This window comes from Jaculus jaculus, chromosome 2, assembly GCF_020740685.1.
Source record: "Jaculus jaculus isolate mJacJac1 chromosome 2, mJacJac1.mat.Y.cur, whole genome shotgun sequence".
NCBI lineage: Eukaryota > Metazoa > Chordata > Mammalia > Rodentia > Dipodidae > Jaculus > Jaculus jaculus.
The window spans coordinates 55,941,623-55,965,606 of NC_059103.1; the positions used below are offsets into that span (position 1 = coordinate 55,941,623).

General features: G+C 43.5%; 1 protein-coding gene across 1 annotated transcript; it reads right to left on the reverse strand.

The window, feature by feature from the left end:
• Positions 1 to 459: 459 nt before the first annotated feature.
• Positions 460 to 9,308, reverse strand: Alkal2 (ALK and LTK ligand 2). Its single transcript, XM_004656525.2, has 5 exons — positions 9,047 to 9,308; positions 7,317 to 7,370; positions 7,156 to 7,236; positions 3,977 to 4,042; positions 460 to 1,027 (listed from the first exon to the last, which is right to left on the reverse strand). The coding sequence occupies exons 1-4, from the start codon at positions 9,306 to 9,308 to the stop codon at positions 3,978 to 3,980; spliced, it is 462 nt and encodes a 153-aa protein (XP_004656582.2). The 3' UTR covers positions 460 to 1,027; position 3,977.
• Positions 9,309 to 23,984: the final 14,676 nt, after the last annotated feature.

Here is a 23,984-nt window from a genome sequence, read left to right on the forward strand (position 1 = left end):
TAGGCTTTGCAGGCAACTGCTGAGCCATCTCTTCAGCCCTCAAATCACATTTCTTACTCATATTTCTTTATGTGCATAAATAAAATTGTACCATTTTTTTTAAGTGTTTAGGTATGTATCCTAGGTGAAAATCAGCATAATAAGACGAGTGAGTACTTTGTCCTTTGCAACACCGTATGCTTACCAGGGCTCCAGTAGAGAGAAACCCACTGTAGTGCTGACTTCAGTACCTACTCATAGAAGTTGGACTGCTTAGAAGTCTTAGGATTCCTTGTAGTTTGGTGCTCTTATAAAATCATGTGGGAAATGGTGGCTGTGATCTTCAAATTGAAGTATTGACTACCAGATATCAAATAAACTAGGGCTAGTACTTAGTATCTTACCTCCACTTCAAAAAATTGTGAATTCCAAAGAGCTTGTTGGGAAAAGAGTCACTGCAGACCACATTATAACAAACACTTCACTGAGTCATCTGTGTTTATTCACAGTATTTACATATTGCACAGTAGCTGGAATGCTAGTTTACACTGATTTTACAAAGGACAAATGGGATTAGGTTGGACATATTCACACAGTTATACCCACTGTCTCCAAAACAACTGAGGTTTTGTTTTTCACTTAAATTTTTCATGCAGTTCCAAACAATACTCTGGGAGTTCATTCGTATAAGGAATAGAAAAATGTCAAATCATACTATATGTTTTATGAAAATACAGTTTTTAAGATTCTGTGTTTCTAAAGAAATAATCTTGTGATTCCACCTAATCTGGAAAAGAATATTCTTGTTTTGTAGCACTACACATCACTTGTGCAGTGTTCCTAGTTTTTTCAAAATAAGAGTGGCATGTATCGCTGTCAGGTACACTGATTTACTGAGTATGTTTGCAAACTCAACATACGAAACAAAGGAATTATGGAAGAGTCTCTGCAAAAATAAATCTCTGTCCACAGGGGATGGGTAAAGGTGGTTCTGTTCTGTTGGTTTCCAAGGCACTTCTCAGGGTTCCTGGTGGTGTGTTCTTTTCAGCTGAAAACAAGTAGAGGACCAGAGATCACTAGTGTAACAGCACATTTATAAACAAGAAATCTGTGTGTATGTATATTTTTCCAAGTTCCAAGAAGTGTAGTCTACCCCTTCCCCAGCCTGCCACTCAGAAACAACTTCTGAAGTTACTACGTAATGAATGACAAAGGGATGAGAGTCATGTACATGTATGAATGTTTGTTGGAGTTTAGTTTAGGAGTTGTACCTGGTCCTTGGGTATTTAAGGAGGTCTGAAGTTTGTGGCAGTTCTGGGAAGAGCTGGCCTGCCTTATACTTCTCTGTTCACATGCTAAAGCTACTTTTATCAAGACTGAATATTGCTTTTAGTGCTTCATATTAGAATAATATCATTGAGTTTTTAAAGGGAAATTTCAAGCTCTCTAGGCTGTCTTCAGGTAATTATTAATCAAAATCATGCTTCTAGAGAAATATCCTGGGGCTGGAGAGATGGCTTAGCGGTTAAGCGCTTGCCTGTGAAGCCTAAGGACCCCAGTTCGAGGCTTGATTCCCCAGGACCTATGTCAGCCAGATGCACAAGGGGGTGCACGCATCTGGAGTTCATTGGCAGTGGCTGGAGGCCCTGGCACGCCCATTTTCTCTCTCTCTATCTGCCTTTCTCTCTGTCGCTCTCAAATAAATAAATAATGAACAAAAAAATTAAAAATATATCCTGAATTTCAGCCCTTTCATGTAAGTGACCTGCAGTGTCTGCATTACCTGGGAAATGCAGTTTCTCTGGTCTGAGGTCACCTGAACTTCAGTGAGGTGCCCATGGGTTTGCTCCCTGCTCTCCTTTTAGTACCCGTATAGACCTTCCCCAGGACTCTAGGCTGGAGCTGGGACATCAGCCAGGTCTAGCCACCTCATGTGAAGAGAGAAGGGGACTTGACATAGCAGGGAAGTACTTGGCCACTGTGAGCCACCAATGTGCTCAGGGCCTTCCCCATTGGAGGTGTATCATGATGTGTGCTCTACAAGGTATAGAGAAACCAAAATCCAACTGTGGCTAGCTGGTACAAGTGCTATCACAGATTAAACCATTCAGACTTAGAATCATTTAATCTCAAAAAAATAGAAAGTTATATGAAAAATAGCTGATAAGAATAAAAAATGTTTCAAACTTTACCCATTTCTTGGCTACAGTGAGCCTATTGACGTGTGACGAATGACTGTAAGCAGGTGGCGTGGGCGTAGAAGCTTGTGAGCACAGACTTGTTCTGTACTGCTGCGTGTCCTGTCAGCTTTTGACTGAGTGGTGCAGGGAGAGTGTGAGAGGCCATTGTGTGCCTGGTCAGGACCTCACTTTTCCCTGATCATTTTCTGATGCTGCACTCACACTGCTCCGGCAAGCATGTTCTCTTGTTGCAGGGGTAGACCAGGAAGAACAGCCACATGTGGACACTGCGCTGCTGGTAGCTTGACTGGGGAACTGCAGCTGCCCATCTTTGTGGAAACAGTCAACCCTCTGCAGGCTAGTGGCATGAAGGCAGGGTGGCTCTCATTGAGTGCTTTGCACACTGCCCACTTGTGAATAGGTGGAAACACCAAGGTGTGTCTTGTACAGGAGTGACCCAACTATGAAGATATACAACCAAAAATGACAATCTCCCCAGCACATCGCCTGGGGGAGATACACAAGAATATACATCTGTTTAATAAAAAGACCTGCGTACCATAAACTTAGTGGATGAGGAACTGGAAAGTATTGGAAAGAAGGGGAGGAAAAGAGTGTTCTCAGCGTTGGCTGTCATGAAAGCACCTTTGCTTTCTCCAGAAAAGAGCCAGCCAGCCTATATGGCATCACTGCCTACTCACTTCATTGTTAGAGCAGTGCCTCTCATTTTTAGTGGTACTTGCTCCTGATGGGGAAATCAGGGGTAGAGCATGGCATGGACGTTACTCTGCAACTACTGGCTGATCTGCACTGGCTGGGTCCAGGGTTTGCTACTGCACAGCACTGCCTTCGCACTGAGCCCATCTGTGTGTGAAAGAGTGCTGCTCTCATCCATTTTTTATGAGATGAGCTAGAGCAATCACTAGAAAAATGCAGTATTTGCTTTTATTAGTGTTTTCTGGACAGTGGTCACATTTTCTGGGAACAGCCATTTGCAGGCAGGAAGTAGGTCTTATTTGTAGTGGGAAGTCACTACCTGAGAGTGCCTGGCACACGCATAACATACAGGAAGTCCTGAATTGGTAAAATTAAAATTCTGCCAAGTTGTCTAAAGTGACTGAGTCCAGTGGCATTCATGTCGGGAAATAAAGCCATCCTCCTCCAAATATCATTAGTGGCCCAGCGAGAGCTAGTACCACTTGCTACATGTCTCTCAAGAGGCCTGATAATGCATTTACATTTCTGCCACTAGACATTACAAATGAACACTGATAGAAAAACTTAAAGAGGATAGCTATCTTGTGTAAGCTTATTGGCATCGTAGACTAGACCCTTTCCAGATAAGCTGTTTTTCATGGATATGGTTAGTAACACACCAACAGTCTCACTTAAGATTTCCCAACAAAAGCAATGCACCATCATGTATCATGCTTTAACTTTTGGAAGTTTTGCTGATGCAATCTGTGATGCTGGGTGGCGGCACCAAGCCACAGCCCCCAGTCCTCTACATTCTCTAAGCTGGGCTAGTACATCCAGTTTCAGGAGCATGTGTACTCATATGAGTGAATGAGAGCCATGGTTTGACTCAGGCTGACAGGCTCTGCTGAAATTAGTGCTGTAGGAAGTTCCCATTGCAATGCTGCTTGCCCACTGTGGGCAGCCAGTAGGGGGAGCCTTTTACTCATGGCCAATGTTTTGAGATGTTTTGTCCTCTGGGCAGTGTCTACCACAGCTAAAGAACGCATGTTTTTGAATCCCCATGAGTTTTTCATGTCCCTGTGATTCTTGCTGTGTGGTCAACATGACTGGGAGCTTACCTTATCCCTCCATGCACATCGGACTGATGGCCAGCCGGGTCAGAAGCCTGGCACATCTTTTATAGTCTGCAGTGAAAACAAACCATGGACCCTTGTTTGTTAGTTGCCTATACAACATTAAAATCAACAGAAAGGTTTTATAAATATAAATATAAATAAATAAAATATATATATAAATGGACACAGTAATGTATACATAATATATACATTACTGTGTCCATTTATTTCTTTAACTTCTAAGCTTCCTAGAAGCAACTGTCATTTATAATTGTGGGTTTAAAGTAGTGGCTTTACTTCAAAACTTAGGTAAGGTAATGACTGCATGGGGGCAGATGCAGCCATTACCTGCAGTCTCCTGCAGTGCAGCTGTGGAGCTCACAGAGGTGCTGTAACTATTGCATCTAGTGAGATAGGACCTTTCATTGCTCTTTTGCAACTTCACTTTCAGGTGAGGTGCAGTCTAGGTCCCCTCCTGAGCTGACTGAGCATGACAGAACTTCACATTAACATATAAAAGAAAGTGGGTCAAAAGGAGCAGAGTAGGCTGAACCTGGTTGGGAGGCTACTCAGGAGGCTGAGGCAGGAGGGCTCCAAGTTCAGTGCCAGCTTGTACTATAGAGTAAATTCAAGACCATCCTAGGCAACTTAGCATGACCCTGTCTCACAACGTGAACTAAAGAAAGAAAAGGAAAGGAAAATAAAGCACACAAGTTAGGAGGTCTGAAGATACAGCTCAGTGGTAAAGTGCTTATGCAAGGCATTAGACTCAATCCTAGTAGTGCACACCAAAAACTAATTTTTGAGTGGATGCTAGTGTTCCTTGATGCCTCCCTCAATTCCCTACTCCATACTTCTGCCACGTGCTACTTCAGAAAACACACATAAAAAAGTTCAGCCACAGGGGAATTTCCTCAGGACAAAGTTCTGTGAAGATCTTCAGTGGCTTATAAATTACTAAACTTTTTCTCAAGTGTAGCAAAAGCCAACTTAAAATAGAAGGAGTTCATCCTCAGCTGAAAATCTGAATGAATGAGTGAACTGGCAATGAAAAATCTTCACATCCCTCTCAAGAATGTACTTCCTAACTATTTATGGCATATAACCTTGATTCAAAGAGGAAAAGTAACCCAACATGGTGGCAGCTGGTCACCTAGATTCCTACTTTCTTACTCATCTGCCACGTTTTGGAATCCAGTTTTCCTGAATAGATTCTGTACCATAGGTGCAATGGGTTGTGAGCTCAGAACTAGCTAATTGCAAACTGTATATAATTCTGTTTGCATCATATCTAAAGATCCCAGTCAGCATGGCCCCCAGCTCACTAGACCAGGCATTTCAGAACATGCTGACCTGGAATTAACTACTTAGGTAGTCTCAAGGTGACCTTAGGTTCAGTGATCCTCCTACCTCTGTCTCCCCTACCTCTGCCTTCAAGTGCGGGAATTAAAGGTGTGCACTACCATGTCTGGCCAAGTGTTTCTAACAATGCCCTTCAACCCTAATGTGCATGAAGACCCCACTCTGGGGTCCTGCTAAATGCATATTCTGTGCATCAGACCTGACAACGATTTGGCTCTGCAATCCTTCAAGCTCCCAAATACAGCACTACCTGCACAGACTCTATGGTCCCTGTCAGTTCTAGCCTTTTTACATTTCAGAGATTTTTCTTTGTACGGCCTAAAACAGCCTAGAAATAATAAACTAGAGAAGAGATGGAAGGAGCCATCTCAATGCACAAATGTGCCAGCCTTCTACCTCTGGGAGCCCAGCATGAGCTGTGACCATATTAGAGCAAAAGGAGATGGCAATTTGGAGCATAGCATGGCTCCCTGGGAGAGTCTTTGCAATGTGGTGCATGAGCCCTGAGCACATCTTGCTGATGTCTATGGGACCAGCAATTTAAACTCTGTCTCCTCATCGCTAAGTGAAAGGACTAGATATCATGACTGACAGCCACTTTCAAATTTTGATTCTATGGTCCTATTATTGTAAGACAATAGTTAATACACATATACATTTAAGTAATAAAAAGGTTCTGGGACCCTAGGAAGCAAGTCAGTAATTATCAAAAGAAGATGCTTTCATTTCAGAGAAGAAAGAGAATGTAATGGCATAGAAGGTTCATACAGCAAATTCAGTGATGAAGACCTAACTTCTCAGGACATCTATGGTTGTTTTATGCTGCAGGCCTCACTTCATCTGAAAAGTGCTAATGAGACAGCCTTGCTGAACCATGGTCCACAGATAATGATGTCATGAACATGCCAGACAGTGTCCAGCACACACAAGCAGCTCTAAATGAGGAACTTTACTATTCACAGTAACTGCTTCTTCAACAGAAAAAAAAAAAAAAAAATCTCCTCTTCATTTGGCAGGCAGGCCAAACCACTCCAGTCTGCTGACGGGAAAAATGGCCTTTTGGTCATCTCTGAAAGTAGCCAACCAGGTTGTGGTGTGTCTGCATGGATTTTATCTTACAAGCTTTAAATGAACTGTAAGTTTTCATCCCACTTAAAAAATGGTTTTATTAAGAGTCCAAGGAGCAACTTTGGGGAAAGAAAGTTCTACTGTTCTAGATAAACAGCTGAAGCATGTTTTGGAGAATGAAAAGAAATTTAGAGGAAAGAATGGCACAGCTGAGAACTGGACTGTGAAGCCTGCATTTCTTAGCTAGTGAAGGAGCAGCATTTTGGAATAGCAAATAAAATTCCTGGATGATGAGGTGATTACTGATTGGAAGAAAGAGCCACTGGTCAGAATAGTGGACATGCTCAATAAAGTTGAACTTAAAAGTCCCACACCAATCTGACTGTACTCCAGAGTTCTGACCAGTAGAAGACACCTGAGTTAACTCACTTCTAACCTGTGTGACACTGAGTAGAATGCAAGCTTTGGGTCAGAATTCATAACAAAATAAGGATGTGACTGGAAGAGTTCAGCCCATTGCAAGAGTTGACTAATTCTGGCGGATTATCACTAACGAACAAGGCAAATACTTTGCACTGGTATTGGTTGCTGCAAAGCTTAGCCATCAGCTCCATTGTCTGGACATCCTGGTCCCAGCCCTGTCAGTGAGGGACACTCAGGCCCCTGCACCTTAGAGCCTGCACCTGTGGGAAGGCAGGCTTGCTGATGAAGGGAAGGGTGGAGCGCCATCTGCCTGCTGGGTGCTCACTTACATGCGGGGATGGTGCAGTCTCGCGTGTTGTGGTAAAGTCTGTGAAAGTGCTTGCTGCACTTCGGACTGAAATAAAGAGGACCTGGAACACAGAGGAAGAAGGTCACGAAGACTCAGGGTATGAAGGAGTAGGGAGGGCAGAACAGTGAAGAAAACACACACCTGTGAGGTGTTTCAGAAACTTGTCCTTCATCCTCAGGTCTCGAGGAACAATTTCTGTGAGGGGAGAGAAATTACATTGCTTGAATAATGTACCTAATAAATGTGACAAGTGAATGTGGGAGAAAGTTTTGGGAAGTGCGTTTCCACACTACAATATGCTGGATAAAACAGACTGGAGTACATTAGATTGCTACCCACATCACAATGTAAACATGGGTCAGGGACAGGTTTTCCTCAAGCAGCATAAAGCTCCAAAATTATCTATTTTCTATGGATAGGGTGGGGTCAGAGACCATAAAGTTAAGAGTGATGAACTGTATTTTTTTTCTTTTAGTTAGACAGCTTCCAACAGACAAATCACTTGTAGACACTTCATTCTGAAGAGTTCCAAAGTCCTAGAAATAAAACCTGATCCTTCACACAAAAATGCAATGGAACATTACATTTTGTAGGCAAATACTTCTTTAAAGAATCAAATGCCTCCCAGTCAGTGAGGCTGGTGTGCATGAATGCAGATGTACATCGACCTGATTTGTAAGGTAAAGTGGTGTTCCCAGGAAAAGCCTCTTTCACTCACTCTTTTTTCACAGTCATTAGCACCTAGTCCCCAGCAACAGTTCCCTGATTTTTCTTCTATGATTCTGGTCATTGTTTTTGCTTTATTTACAGGTCCTTCTAATTAACGTTCACCCCTCTAACACCGGTGGCCAGTAACTTCTCTGTATTTAATGCCATGCTTTAGTGCTTTGTTTTTACCAGAAGAATTGCTCAGCCTCTTTCCACATCCAAACAGAAATTCTGGTACTGAGGCGTCAGTGAGTGAGGTGGAGACCACTGCTCAAGGTCTGCCTTCATGTACTCCTTGAGTCAGTCTACACAAAACTGACCATATAATATTTGACCTAATTGTGTCACGAAAACATTAAAAGCTTGCATGCTTCCCTGAGTGAGAAATTCCCATGGGCCACTCTGGAAAGGGCTCCACCAAGGGAGCTCTGGCCCTTTCTTCCTCCTCTTGAAAATGCTGGGCCTGGGAACCTTTCCTCGCAAATAGCAGATGCCAGGTCTGTGCAGAACATCCTGACCCCGGCACCAGCATGTCTTAGAGGTGGATTAGGAATGGTTATCTGAGAGGCTCACACAGTCTTCCATCCCTGCCAGTTTCTTTTTCTTAAGGAAAAAATAAAATAAAATCTATACAAAACCTTTCTTGGTTAAAACGATCAAAATTGATTTTTATTTAAAACTATGTCTTTCAAAAACAATTCTGATTCCAAGAAAATAAGAAATCCAGGGTGTCCTCACATGTGGAAGGTAGGAACTCCTCTAAGCACACTGTCTGGATGCACTTGCTCTCAGCCCAGTCCCCACTGTTGCTAGCACTGTCTTCCTTTCAGGGTCCACAGTGCTGGAACTTTCGAATACCCTCAGCCACTCAGGTCTACGCTGGCGGACACTCACCCAATCTTGGTCCCTGGCTTCCACACTGCCACTCTCTGTCCCTCTGGTGTCACCCACTCTACTCCCCATGGCCTACTCTGCCAGACACGCCCCATTCTCTGCTGCCCAGGTCTACACTGCTGAGACCCTCACCCACACTCCATCATGACACACTCCCAGACAGCACTACCTCTCTGCCTGTCGCGTCCACCCTGTGAGGACCCTCGCTCACGCTCTGCCTCTCACCCACTCTCCGGCCCTCGGATCCCCACTGTGGGCGGGCCACTCACCGACTCTCTGCTCCTCGGGGTCGGCCCCGTAGTCCGTGGCCTCCCTGCGGCCCAGGGCGAAGTCGGGCTCAGCCAGGAGCTGTAGCCTCTTCGTGTCGCCCGCGTGGAACTGCTTCAGCTCCTGGACCAGCTCCAGCAGCAAGCGCAGCAGCGTCTGGCGGTCGGCGGGGCCCCGGGGCTGCGCGCGTCCCCGGCCCCCCGCCGCGCCCAGCAGCAGCAGCAGCAGCAGCGCCAGGAGCAGCGGGCGCCCCGGCGTGCGCATGGCCCCGGTGGCCGGCGGCGGGCGGCTGGGGACCGGCCGTCCCACCCGAGGGCGCCCAAGTTTCCCGCACGCGGCGTCCGCGATGGGCCCGCGCCGCACAACTTTCTTTCGCCTCGGGGACCGCGCGCGGGACCGCGGCCACCTCTGCCTGTCGCCCGCCCTGGCGGCGTCAGGAGCGGCGGAGCAGACGGGCCCACCCCGGGGCGGGGGAAGCCGCCGCACCTGCCCGCACCTGCGCCCGCAACGCCCGGTGGCCCCGAGTCCGGCCGCCGCTCCCCCCGGACGGAGCGCCGCGAGCAGGACCAAGCGCGCCGAGCCCCGCCGGCCGCGGGCGCTTCTTATCCCCGCGGCCGCCGACGTCAGGCGGGTCCCCCGGGCTCCGAGCGCCGCTTTAATTAGAAGCGCGGAGCGCCGCTCGCGGTGCGGATATTCGTCAGCCCCTCCACCTCCCCACCGTCCCCCTCCTCCTCCTCCCCCGCCCCTCCCCCCGCCCCCCCGCCGCTCCCCTCGGCCGTCCTCCCTCCGCCTCCCGGGTCCCCTGGCCCTGTCTCTCCCTCCGTTGCTGTCACTTGTGGTGAGTGAGTGAGTGGACGAGCAGAAACGCCTTTGCCGGGAACCGGGAAACGGTTTTGTCTAAATGCACATCGTCCGCTATTGAAAAGGAGCTCCCTGATGGCCTCGACATTGACTGTCGCCCAGTCTGGCCCTTTCGGAGGGATCTTCCGGCGTGGCGACCGGTTCGCAGGACCGGGAGAAGCAGACGCGAGCGCTCCGCGGACGGCCCCAGACTTGGCGGGACCCGCGAAGGTCGTCGGAGCGGGGAGGGCGCGGCCGTCCAGCAAGGTGGACCCTGCGCCGGGCGCCCTCCGGGCTCGTGCCCCGGCTGCGTCTTCGAAAGTTTGATCCTTTGGACACAGCCAGGCACATTTGTGAGGGTTCAGCAATTGACTTCCTCGATGGTTTTCCTCTTGTGAGAAGTCTGATCAGTCGCGCGCTTTCCCATTTCGTTGGTGTTTTCTGGGCAAGAGCTGGACGTCCTCCAAGTCAGCGTTCGGATCGGGAAGGTGTTCTAAGTACAATAGCAGAAAGGGAGAGCGGCAAGCGTTAAAAGCCTCCACCTCTGACTGGCAGCGCGCTAGCTGTGGTTTGGGATGCTGTGCGGCCAGGTGCGCGCACGTGCACCGGCCTGGGGTCCTCTGCGCGGACCCTGGCTTTCCAGTCTCGTTCCACCAGTCTCCCTTCCCTCTCTAGGACTGCGGCCTTGGGAACACTTAGTGTTTGGTAGAGTGAGAAGGGTAGAAAGTGGGGTGAGGGGAACGCCAATATGTGACCCTTGGAGATGTATCTGTCTTATCGTTGCTGTAAATGATTTTGATTTCCTAGTGTTTATTGTTTTGTTGCATGCAATATGACTTAAACGCACGTAGCTCTGCTCAGATACATACATCCAGGACAAAGTGAAATTGCGAGAGAAACAGATCTTAGGTAAGATGAGGTGCTTTTACTTTACCCTGTCTCCTTTTCCAAGTATAAGGAAGCAGTTAATAGTGCCTCTAGCAAGAGCGACGCCTACTGCCCGCAGCTTTCGCCTCAGGCAAGGCCAGCTTCCAAGTCTGGCCACTGAGGGGCTACTCGAAGGCGCTGGGAGCTTAGGAAGCTTTGTGAAGATGTAGGATGTTTTTTATTTATTTACCTTAGTCATGTATTGTTTTAGACTTACCTACACTTCTATAACAATGTTGCTCGGAATCAAAAGCTTCACTTCTGAAAAAACACTAGGATCGAACCCTTCTGATTTTACTAACCCAACAAGTCTTGCTAGACTTGAATATTATATTTCTGCCTTCTGTGATTCGCGGGGACAGATGTTTTCCTCTCAGCACTCCTTTCTAGATGCTAACCTCAGCCCCACTGAGTTCATGGTTTAATACACACATGGAAGACAGATCATGTGCCTGGGTGGTGTGTGGGCTCAGGAAATCTGGTGATCAAGTACCTGACAAGTCATGTTTGTTCAGTCTTATGAAGTACTGTGCCCTTCGCATTATATAAATATTTATAAACTTTAAAAACTCAATCATTAGTGTTACTCAACTTCCATACATTGCCAACAGGATGAACTTGGGGAAGCTCTCCACTTACCAGCAGTGAGCGAGACACCTGCAAAGTGTAGATGCTGAGTTCATTCACTCTGGGCCATCACAGGACCAGGCGTACAAGTCCACAAACTCATGTGAAGTTGCACCAACAGATGACTTAGTCTCTCCAGTCATCCTTGTGTAAAGTGAGGTGGTTGGACCTTGCCCCTGATCTGAAGCTGTATAATGATGTGGTTGTTATTAAAAAGCCCCCAAATAATAAAATATAATATTCCTTACAGAAAGCTGAAGAAGATCCTCTTGAGGTCATTACTGAGTGAATTTTGATATTTATTCTTGAGACAAGAAGTTACATTCACACAATTTCCTATTTAAATTTTAGATGAGCACTAGCTACCTTTAAACACACACACACACATATGTATATATATGTATAATGTAATATGTAAACAACATGTGTTGAAATGAATCATGAAGTAGTTCCAAAGTTATGTTAGCCTTTAATTCCAGTCCTTAGAAGCTATAGGTAGGAAAATCTCAGTGGGTTGGAAGCCAGCCTGAGAAAACATAGTGAATTCCAGGTCACCCTGGGCTAGAGCAAGACCCTACCTCACAAAAACAAAAATAAAAAGTCATTTTTCACAAACACTAACATGATCATCTACAAGGAAATAGCACTTTCTTACTTTTAACAATTCTTTTGTTTTTACTGTGACTATGTTATCAGTGTGCTAGGAATATACTACAAACTATATTTAGCTTTCAGGAGGAAAGCCATCTAATTGGGCCATTTTTTTTCTAACATATAATAATGTAGCTTTTATGTGTAAGAATACAGGAGTGGTATCTTTATGTCATTTTACACCAGTCTTTCCATCCCATATGGAAAGATGTATAGGACCATCACTCCCTCCCATTATGCCATTTTTGCATCTGCAAAACTGATTGTAGCACATGGGAAGAAGAGTCAGGAGCCAACTTTTGTATAAAAGACAGAGGCACTTGATCACATAACTGATGTATTTTTGCTCAATATTCTTGTCCCATAGCCATGAAGAAGAGAATGCTTCATGAGGGAAAGGTCTAAAGAAAGGGTTGGATGTTCTTGGTTTGCTTATAAAATTTTGCTGGGAGTATATCTTGCCCAGTGTTTGCAGTGGGCTTTGCTGGTTTGACAACCAAATTCTCCTGATCAGTACCTTTAAATTAAAAAAAAAAAGACCCTTCCTGTGGCATAAAAGAGCATATGAACAGCCAAATTTGCCCATGTGGATATTTGAATCAAATGGAGTCTTATGTGCTTAGAAATAACACCAAAATATCTCAACTCCACATATTGTGTGGAAGATGAAATATACCTACTAATAAATGACACATGGAATGATCTAAATGAACCAAGGTCAGGTGAACCTGAAAAGTTCCTCACAGTATCATATGCCAAATCCTGCAGGCTTGTCTGGATAATCTAATGTAAGTCTTCACGAAAAAGTCCATACATAGTAGCAGGCATATGTCCAATGCCAGTTTCTCATCCAGTCTGACAAGAAGAGGGTCTGGTTCAGCTGTTCGTGTTCCTCCTTTCTGGGACCTCTCCTCTCCCCTGTATCCTGGACATAAGCCTAGGTGGGGTGGGATGAGTGGAGTCAGTTGCAGGGGGAACAGGCCTATTATTGATCAGTTGTCATTTTAGGACAGACTTTTGTATTTTTTTTTTCTTCATACAGATATCTGTTAGGACTCGTCTTCTCCTTAAGCAGCCCAAGAAGAAAATATTCTTAAGCTCTACCTAGAAGTCTGGACACAGCACCTTTCATGGACAACCGGGAGAATAAAGTGAGCCATGGACAGTCCTCAGGCTGGGGAATATGGGCTTTGGTCTTTCTCCTCCAGCTGCCTCCTCCCTTGGTGAAGTGATCAAGTCCTAGTCTCAGAACAGGAAGGAGGCTCTCAGTATAGACTCTAGCCACTCACAATTCAGAAGCCCATGTCATTTTACACCAGTCTTTCCATCCCATATGGAAAGATGTATAGGACCATCACTCCCTCCCATTATGCCCAATGCCTTTTCCTTCCCTGCTTCTCCTTCCTTGCCATCATTGACTAACCTGTCCTCCCCTAATCATCTGTCCACCTCTGGAGGCCAGGTGGGAACACCCTTCCATTCTGTGCTTACTCTATCACAGTTCCAATCTCTTGCTCTATTTTCTTTCCTAGCAGATCCTCAGTTGCTTTTTGTGTCTTCCACTCTACTGTCCTATTCTTTCAGCCAGAGAGTACTTCTTATTCATCATTATATTACCAGTGCTTGGTGGTATAACTTACAGAAATAAATAAGCATTTATTTTTCCTGATAAACACAAAACACTACTAAAACAAATATTTCTTGGGCACCACTAGTCAGCTTTTCATCACTATAACAAATGGAGATAATCTATTTTTAATTGAAAAGGCTTATTTGGTTTACCATTTTGGAAGTTTAGCTTTTGGGTACAGAGCAAGGCAGTACACCATGGTAAGAGCATATGAAAGGAGCATGTGCCAGAGCAAAACCGCTACCATCAGGGTTAGAAAGCATAATAAAGTATAGTTGGAAGAGAGGGAGGAACTGGAGTCCTGTGATTCCTCTCAAGGGTATACTTGCAATGGCACAAGACCTCCTACTATGCTCTACCTTTAAAAGTCACCAGTACCTCCTAGTCATGCCAAGCTGAGGACCAAGCCAGTAACATGAGATTTGTAGAATCCTTAAGGTTCAAATTATAACAAGTTATATGAACCCCTAAATCATAAAAGTTCAAGTCTGTCTCACAATGCAGTTAGTCGATCCCCAGTAGTTCACAAAGTCAAATGTTCTATACCTTCCCCAAAGCCCCAAATCTCTTCTAAGTCTCAATGCTGTGAGCCTGTAAAAGAGTGAAAAAGCTGTATCCTTCCAATATACAACGATGGCTGAGGATCACCATCCCATTTCCAAGGGGGGAGGATGGGGAGTAGAATGGAAGAATCCCAAAGCAAAACCAAAGCCCAGAAGACCAAACATTAGATCCAAAAGGTCCTTGAAGAGCAACCAGGGCTTACTGAGCTCCCATCCTTGTGGCTCTGCTGGTTGCATCCTAAGAAGCCTCTCCAGGCCAGTTCTGCTCTTTCTCGGGGCTTTCTTCAGCAGATGTTCAACATTCCTGGCATCTCTAATTTCCTGGAGTCTCTATTGTACCTTTGGCTTCACTGTAATGGCACTACACACTGTTGTGTCAAGGCTTCCTATAGGGACTCATACATTGCCACATACTGCCCAGTTTCTCAGGCTCTCCTTTGAAATCTCTGTGAAAGCCTCTGTGAGCCTCTTCCATTCTGCATACCTGTAAATCAGGCATCACGTGGATGAAGTGAAGGTTTGTTGCCAAGACTCCTGGACAAGGGCTCACTTGCCCAGTGTTTGCAGTGGGCTTTGCTGGTTTGACACGATTCCCTAGGCAGTTTGGGACTGCTGGGTGCCCTGGGTGTCTCTTCTCAAAAGACTCTAACCTTGGCAAGTCTTTGAAACACACTTGTGTTTGTGGCTCATTGATGCTTTGGTGGCTGGGATCATGCTGATTCTTGATGTACTTGAGGCTTATTTCCTGATTTTCGGGGGGGGGGGAGGGAGCACCTGATATGTTTTTCTTGATGTTAATAACCAAACTCTCCTGATCAGTACCTTTAAATGTATACCATTACTCATCAAGCTATACATTTTTCAGATATTTCTGCCCTGATCTGCTCTCCTCTTTGTTCATAATTATCAGTATGAATTTTGTTAAAAGCAGCCGTTAATACCAATGCCACACCCTGAGTACTATTCTGCTTTGCAATGTCTTCTATCAGATAACCTAGTCCATAAGTTTTAAGCTTGACTGCCTCTAAACTCTCAAGACATGGAAAAATGTAACAAGATTATTTGTCAGGGTATAGCAAGGGTGACTATGAATGCATTTTCCAATAGAGTCCTCATTGCCATGAGAAATCTCATCAGCCTAATCTCTCAATCTACATTTCTGTCATCGCAATGGCTATTTGAATGTTGACCAAAATTTCTTACTAAGTTCTCATATAGCAGTCTAGATTTTAATAAGGCCAAGATCTCCAAATGTTTCCAGAGTCTTTCCGTAAAACAATTCTAAAAAGTTTGTTCAACCTCATCAGATAGCAATGATCCCACTTCTCAATACCAGTTTTCTAAGCACCCAGTTGTTTATAACCAAGATTACAATCATAGTTTCCTATGTTATGAAGACCAGTGCTATCAAAATATAAAGAGAATTAGAAATTAAGCATTTCTTTAGAAGGCACATGATCACATAGGAAAGATATAACTACTATATAATTCATCAAAATGTTGACATCTTATTTGAGCTACTTTGGAACACTTTGTAGGAAGAATTAAATTTGAAATGTCCTAAAGGACGAGTAAAAATTATTCGTGTTGGCATGGGGACCATGAACTCCAGGCAGAGATAATTACCTTGTAAAATTCTGAAGGACAGGCCTGGAACCCCAGTAATAAAGCTAGACAGATGAGCTGAAAGGAAGGAGAAGGAACTCCTAGGCTCCCACATTCTGTGCAGAATGTAATGTGAGATAACAGGTACAACCTGAGTTCTGGTTCCTCACCTCATCAATGTAACACAACCACTTTGAGCCCCATTTCTTCATAATATATGTTAATTTCTTACTACAATGTCTAAGAAAACAGTAAAAGTAATTTAGAAGTATTGTCAATAGTTATTCATTCCTAATAGTATATATGGTCCGTGTACACCTCCCTTCATTGCTAATGTCACAGAAGAGGGCCTATTGAAGTCCTATAGAGATCTAGGAATCCTTAATATGTAACTGTTTCATATGCACAGACTAGACTGAAACATCCTCAGCAAGTTTTCTCTTAAAAATATTATTTATTCATTTATTTGAGAGAGACAGAAAGAGGCAAACAGAGGAAGTGTGAATGTGGGTGTACCTGGACCTCCTGCCACTGCAAATGAACTCTAGATCCATGTGTTACTTTGGGCATTTAGATTTGCATAGGTACTACAAAATTGAATCTGGGCCATCAGGCTTTGCAAGCAAATGCTTTTAACTGCTGATCCATCTCCCCAAGCCCTCAGCAAGTTTTTGTGTCACTGATCAGCAATCATGACAATTACTGAGCCTCAGGTTAATGAGAGTCCAGACCATGACTGAGCATTCAGGCCATAGCATATCTTCTAGGCCAGTGGGTGAAGGTCCCTGCCAATATGGTCTAAGACCATAGCTGAAGTTCCAAACCTATTGGTAATGTCTATGGCTACAATCTGAAGCAGGAAGCATGTGCTATTAAGATAATGTATGTGATATTTTTGGCTTCAGATATACTAGGACTATGAGTTCAACAGAAATGTCCACATTTCATTCACTAGATTCTTACAATTACAAGGACATGTGAACACAGGAATAATGCTTCCTCTGACACTTTCCCACTGCTGTAATGTAGCCTTTATGCAATGAACAATCACATGCTACTTCAGTCTATCTGGGTTATGCATTAGTTACTTTCCTTGTTATTGAAACACAATACTTGACAAAAGCACCTAAGGAAGGAAGGAAGGCTTTATTCTGCCTCATAGTTTGAGTTTATATTCCATCTTGGCAGAGAAGGCATGACGGCAGGAGCTCAAGGTAACTGGTCACATTGTATCCACAGTCAGGAAGCAGAGAGAAATGAATGCTTATGTTTAGTTAGCTTTCTCCTTTTTATTCAATCTGGTACCTCAGCCCATGGAATAGTGCCACCCCCAGTTAGAGTGAATCTTCCCATCCCCATTAAGCTAGTCTAGTAACTTCTTTACAGATATGCCCAGGGGTTTGTTTCTATGGTGACTAAATCCCATCAGGTTGACTATCAAGAGTTATCATCACAGACTAATAATGAAATATTTCAGGCAGGGTGGTTAATCAACAGCATATGCATTTTTCACAATTCCGGAGGCTGAGAAGATCAAGACTAAGGCACTGATAGAAGATTTGGGGTGCCTTCTTTTCTCATAAATTTGTCTTACTCATGTAGTGCCCATTGTTCCTTGGGTTACAGAAGGGCCTAGGCAATCTCTGGAACCTCTGTTATAAGCATGATAATTCCATGGTGAGACTGGTCTCATGACCCCCCTTACTTTTCAAAGGTCCTACCTCTTATTGTATTGTATTGAGGATTTGGTTTTGACATGAATTTTATGAGAGCAAAGGCATTCTGACCTTAGCAGATGCTCAGCATGAAGCAAATTGAGGCCTATGCCATATTTACAAGCTATTATTTAAGTGCTTGGGTGATCAGGAGAGAGAAGAAAACTTCTGCACTCCAGTGTTCTTGCATACTCTCTGCCATTTCTTTTTCTTTTTCTTTTTCTCTTTCTTCCTTTCTTTTTCTTTCTTTCTTTCTTTCTTTCTTTCTTTCTTTCTTTCTTTCTTTCTTTCTTTCTTTCTTTCTTTTTTTTTTTGAGGTAGGGTCTCACTCTAGCCCAGGCTGACCTGGAATTCACTAGATAGCCTCAGGGTGGCCTAGAACTCATGGCAATCCTTCTCCTCTGCCTCCGAGTGCTGGGATTAAGGAGTGCGCCACCATGCCTGGCTCCTCTCTGTCGTTTCTATCTTTACTGAGTTCCGTTTTTCATATCTTCATTTGACCTTGTTTCATTTAGCTGTTTGTGCTCGTTTTTTTTTTAATTTCATTTAGGCATTTATTCATGCCGTATTTGAGTTCATTGTATGTATTTATAATAATAATGTTTTAAAATTCTTTGTAATTTCCTCTAAGTAGTTCTCATGGGAGGCCTTGACTACATTGCTGGGCATTCTTGGTAGGGATATGTTGCTTTGCTTTTTTTGTGTGTGTATGTCACCTGTGTGGGAATTATGCTTGTGTTGGGATTTGCCCATTTGGAGATATTCTGTATGTCTTGTGGAGATTGTTACTGTTCACACAAGGTAGCTGTATAGTTGTAGTAGGGGCATAAGCTGGGGAGGGTGGTTAAGCTTACTCATGTAGTGCCCATGTAGGCAGTGGGGCTAAGGGGAAGAAGTGCTTGGGGAAGGTGGTATGTGTTCACACAAAGCTTTGCAGTGAGGAGTGGGATGATGTGGATTTTCTTATCTGTGGTGGGCAGGGAAGGCTGGTATGTTTGAATAAGTGGGCAGGGCATGATGGTAGAGGACACTAGGAATGGAGAACTCACCTGAATGGACTTGGTTCAACTGGGCTAGCAGGTAGAACACAGGAGCATGGGTGGAGTTGGGGGCACTAAGGAGTCAGGGTTTCACCTGCAGTAGCATGGCTCCATTGGGTACCATCATCCATTTTTCTACCCATCCATCCATCCACTTATCTATCTGTACACTCATCCACCCACCCATCCACTCATCCATCCATCCATCCATCCATCCATCCACACAACTGTCTGTCCATCTACCCATCCATCCATCCATCCATCCATCCATCCATCCATCCATCCATCCATCCATCCACCTGCCCATCCACCTACCCATCTATCCACCCATCCATCCATCCATCTGTCCATTCACTCATCCATTCATCCACCCATCCATCTATTCACTCATCTATCTGTCCACTCATCCACCCATCCATTAGTCTATCCATTCATCCATCTACCCACCCACCCATCCACCCACCCACCCACCCACCCACCCACCCATCCATCCATCCATCCATCCATCCATCCATCCATCCATCCATGCATCCATCCATCTACTCATCCATCCATCCTCCCATCACTCCTTTCTCTTATACCTAACAGAGAGAAGTGCTACATTAGGTACTGCAGCTGTAACAGGTTTTGCTTATGGAGTTCTTGCACCATAGAGTAGATGAAACTAGTGAACCCAATAAAATAATATAAAGTTAAAAGTAGGAGGATGAAAAAAAGGAAGGACAGAGAAAGAAAAAAATGCTGATAGGGATGAGACAGAAAGAAACTATATTGGGTAAGGGACCTGGAGAGGTCATATCCAAAAATGTGACATTTGAATAAAACTGGAAGAAGGCACTTTTGCAGGAATACAAGTGAAAGAGAAGAAAACCCTGAAACCATGGTGTGGTGTGAGTGGAGGAAGATAGGTAGAGAGTTTTGCTTCAAAGAAAATAATGTTTCTTTTATTGTTTCATTTAGTGTTTAGCATTATTGGTGATGTTTCTACAGGGGCATTTAAAAGTATGGGGTGGGGGGGGGGGCGGATATAAACCTGAGAATACCTGCTGACAGCATCGTAAGTAATTCATTCACCTAGCAATCATGTTAGGCTGAGCTAGGTCCCAGTGCTTTAAGCATACTGCAGTGAACAAAGATCTTCCTATTTCATGATTTAAGTTATAATTTTAGTTTATTTTGCAAAATAAATAGGAAATTTATAAAAAAGAACAAACACAATATAAAAATAAACTTCTGCTGCATGTGGTGGTGCATATCTTTAATCCCAGCATTTGTGATTTAATCTCAGCAGTGGTAGGTTGGTAGGTAGTAGGATTGCCATGAATTTGAGGCCAGCCTGGGCTACAGAGTGAGTTTTAGTTCAAGCTGAGCTAAATGAGACCCTGATTCAGGAGAACAAAAAAAAAAAAAAAAAAAGGAAGTAAGAGAAAGAATAAGCTTCAAAATAAGAGGAATATACTTATTTTACATTGTCCAGGGGATTGAGAATGACAGTCCGTTAGTCAAAAGACTCTTGCTGCTACATGTATGAATGGGAGGATGTCTCTGAGGTGACCTATGCAAGGACCAGGTGCATGCCCCCATTGTGCATGGGAAGGGGAAGCACCTGTGAGGTTAGGCCCTGGCACTGGTGTGGAGCCTTGACTGTGTCTCCTGATCTCCTGCCCTCCAAAGGCCATAAGAGGCACTTGCTGTAGCTGCTACTTATTCACTTTTGTATTAAATGTGGGGTGACCCTTGACATCTGAGTTTTGTTCTGTTGTCAGTGAATGTTTGAGTACTCCCTCTTGCATTCTACAGATACTCAAATATCTGTAGTTTGTGTCATATCTTTCATGAATTCTGTGAGTTCCCTCTTCTTAATGGAAAACACTTTCCTTAATTTGTGCTCAGCATAATTCAAATATTCCTAAACATGGCTCAGAGGTTTTCTCTTTGTCCTTATATGTTGGGATCAAGAGTAGAACTTTAGAGGATGTCATGTAGTATGTTAGCTTCCATGTGAAGGAAAAATCTGACTCAGGATTAACCAGAGAGGTTGGATGTAATCTACTTCCCATTGCTCCTGCATTCTAAGACAGAGCCCCTTGACCTCTTGTCTTTCCATCTCTTCATGGGATCGATGGGCTCTATCTGGTCATGTGTTTATAGAACGGCAATCAGGAGTGTTTGCATAGATACAGCAGCAGGCAGGCTTTTTTTCTTTTTTCTTTTCTCATGCTTTTCATGATATAGAAGAATTTGATGAACTCCTGGCCTTCCTTTCTGAATCCTACATATGAAGACTTCCATTCTGTCAACATGTGTATTATTTTAGAATCTGTCACAACTTTGTCCACAGTGTCACCATATGCCCCCTGCAGGTTTGCTTCAGTTTAAGAGAGTACTGTTGGACCTGGAGAAATTGTCAGCTTGATTTCATCAGTATGTGGGCCATGTCTTTCTATGGCCAGGCCAGCTAGTATCCCGGTTTCTCTCCTGCATGGTCAGAAATTGATATCATGCTTAAAACATGGTAAAGATTACTTTTCATCTCTATTTGTATGTACCCACTTCACCATTTATAATTCTCAATCTTTTAAAAAATTTTATTTCTTTGAGAGAGAGACGGGGAGAATGGGCATGTGAGGACACTCAGCTATGAACTCCAGATGCATGTGCCACCTTGTGCATCTGGCTTATGTGGGTACTGGGGAATTGAACCTGGGTCTTTAGGCTTTGTAGGCAATTGCCCTAACCACTAAACCATTTCTTCAGCCCATAGAATGCTCAGTCTTTTGATGGACGTGTGTCCTTGGAAGGATTGACCTCCATTCTGCATTGTTCCTGGCAGCATGTATATGTCAAACTCCACCACTGGTTTGGCTACAACACCTCCTGGTGGATATGTTCAGATTCACCCTGAACCTACCCCTCTGTACTATGTTGGTCAAATGATCATGTCCAAGTGGCCTTTATTACATACATTATACTGGTGGGTCCTTTGCAAAGGGCCCAGAAGTCAGGAGGTCTGAGGTATGCTGATTTTACCATGCCTTAAAGCTAGGTCTGGGGTTGGACATAAGAGCCTTCATGAATGTTCCTTGATTTTTCTCAGTGTTATAAGTTAACTAGCAATTATGAATCCTGCTAATGCATTGCCATTTTTATTTCAGATATTATCATTACTATACAATAAAAAATACACATCATAAAATTATCAGGCTAGAGAAAGCAATGATGAGCTATAGCAGTGTTGTCAGGAGTTTGAGCATTAATTCCATGAGCAGAAATTTGACAATGGGGGATGAATGCTTCCTCAAGGGGACTATTTGGACTTCAGAAAGAATTGATTTTTTAAAAAATGACATTTTCTTATAAAGGTAGTATCTTTCTTTGCAGTGCTTTAACTTTGCTAAGATAAAACCACTTTACTTGCCTTGCACATTTTATTGTTTGACCCTTTTATATTACAAAATGATAGTGGATTCATGAAACAGAAAGTAAGTGCCCTTGGCATTATTCAGAATCTCTGAAGCCTGACTTTTAAGATAGGGATCTTGCTAAAGGGTAGCAATGACCATGCTGTTAGCAAGGATGTGACCAGTCTAATGAGGTGTTGATGGAAGCACCTAATGCTGATTGTGTAGTTTAAAAAGTGTACTCAAAGCATGAGCAGCAAACAGTTTTCAAGGGTCATTTTTTTGGTATAAATTAATTGATAGGTTCTATTTTAAGTGACTGACAGCTCTTCTTACTGCTGGTGACTATGTTCTTACTCGACTTTGATGAATATTTCTTTTTTTTTAAATTTAATTTATTAGTTTTCTTTTCAGTGAATACAGGCAGTTTGGTACCATTATTTAGGCTCATCTGTGATCTACCCCCTCCCATTAGACCCTCCTTGTTAATGAAAATGGGTCGTGCATTGTGGAGTTAGCCCCCAGTTATTAGTATGATAAATGTCTCTGCAAATCATGACCCTTTGATGAATATTTCTAATGACAAATTTTATATAAAACCATAGTAGGAAGAAATTCCATTTTTATTGTTAACAGGTTTAAATTATAGAGATAGAAAATACTGAAAACCAATTTATAGCTACTCCAAAGTTCCAGCTTGCAGAAGTTCCTGTAATTTGTATATAAAGCAGTGAAAATTCCTTTTTGACTTTTATTTGAAGTCTTAGATTTGTGAAAGAATAATCCCATACATAGGGTTGGTAATTATAATCTCCTCCATCTTTTAAAATATATTCAATTGAGAAGCTGCTACATCACATGTCAATGTCGACTCCACCAAGAGCAGGGATAGTCAGAATGAAATGAAGGTGAAATCAACCATGCAGATGCCCGAACATTTGGCATCTGTGAAATTCCACTGAAGTGACGGCCCAGTTCCTCACGAGGTCTGTTTGCTGAGCTGGCCCTGAGGATATGCCTGCAATTACCCATGCATTTCCTTGGGAATACTGCTGAAATTTAAGCTGAAATGAATCTTAAATGTGCTAAGGATGTCTGTTATTTAAAGAACCTGTGAGTAATTTATTTTTAAAGTAAATAAACACATTTCATAAAGAAAGTTGTCATCTCCCATCCCATTTTTGATCAATCTAAAATTTCATGTCACTATGTACAAATGGATTTTTGAAACAATTTGTGGATATTTAAAAATTATTTTGATTTTACTTGTACATGTATATACTATATTTTGATCACATTCACCCCATTACCTTCTCTTGTCACTCTCCCAGTTCCATCAAACCCCTTATTCTTCCTAACTAGTCCTTCCACTTCCATGTTTATGTATTTATATTTTGTTTTTTTGTGACCCATTGAGTTTAGTAGGGTTGCTTGTATGAGCATGGGATGGAAGCTATTTTCTGGAGCATGGACAACTTACCAGTGGTTACCACTGAAGAAAATGTCCCCCTACCTCCACAAACCATCAACTGCCATTAGCTTCTTGGGGAAGGGTGGTGACCCATGAGCCCCTTTCCCATCCATGACAGAATGTGAATGTGCCTAATCTTGTGCAGGTGATCACAACTGCTATGAGTTCAAGAGTACAACGGGGCTGGAGGGATGGCTTAGTGATTAAGGTGTTTTCCTGCAAAGTCAAAGGACCCAGGTTTGATTCCCCAGGACCCATGTTAGCCAGATGCACATGGGAGCGCACACATCTGGAGTACATTTTCAGTGGCTGGAGGCCATAGAGCGCCCATTCTCTCTCTGTGTGTCATATAAATAAATAAATAAAAGTGGGCTGGAGAGATGGCTTAGCGGTTAAACGCTTGCCTGTGAAGCCTAAGGACCCATGTTAGCCAGATGCACAAGGGGGCGCACGCATCTGGAGTTCGTTTG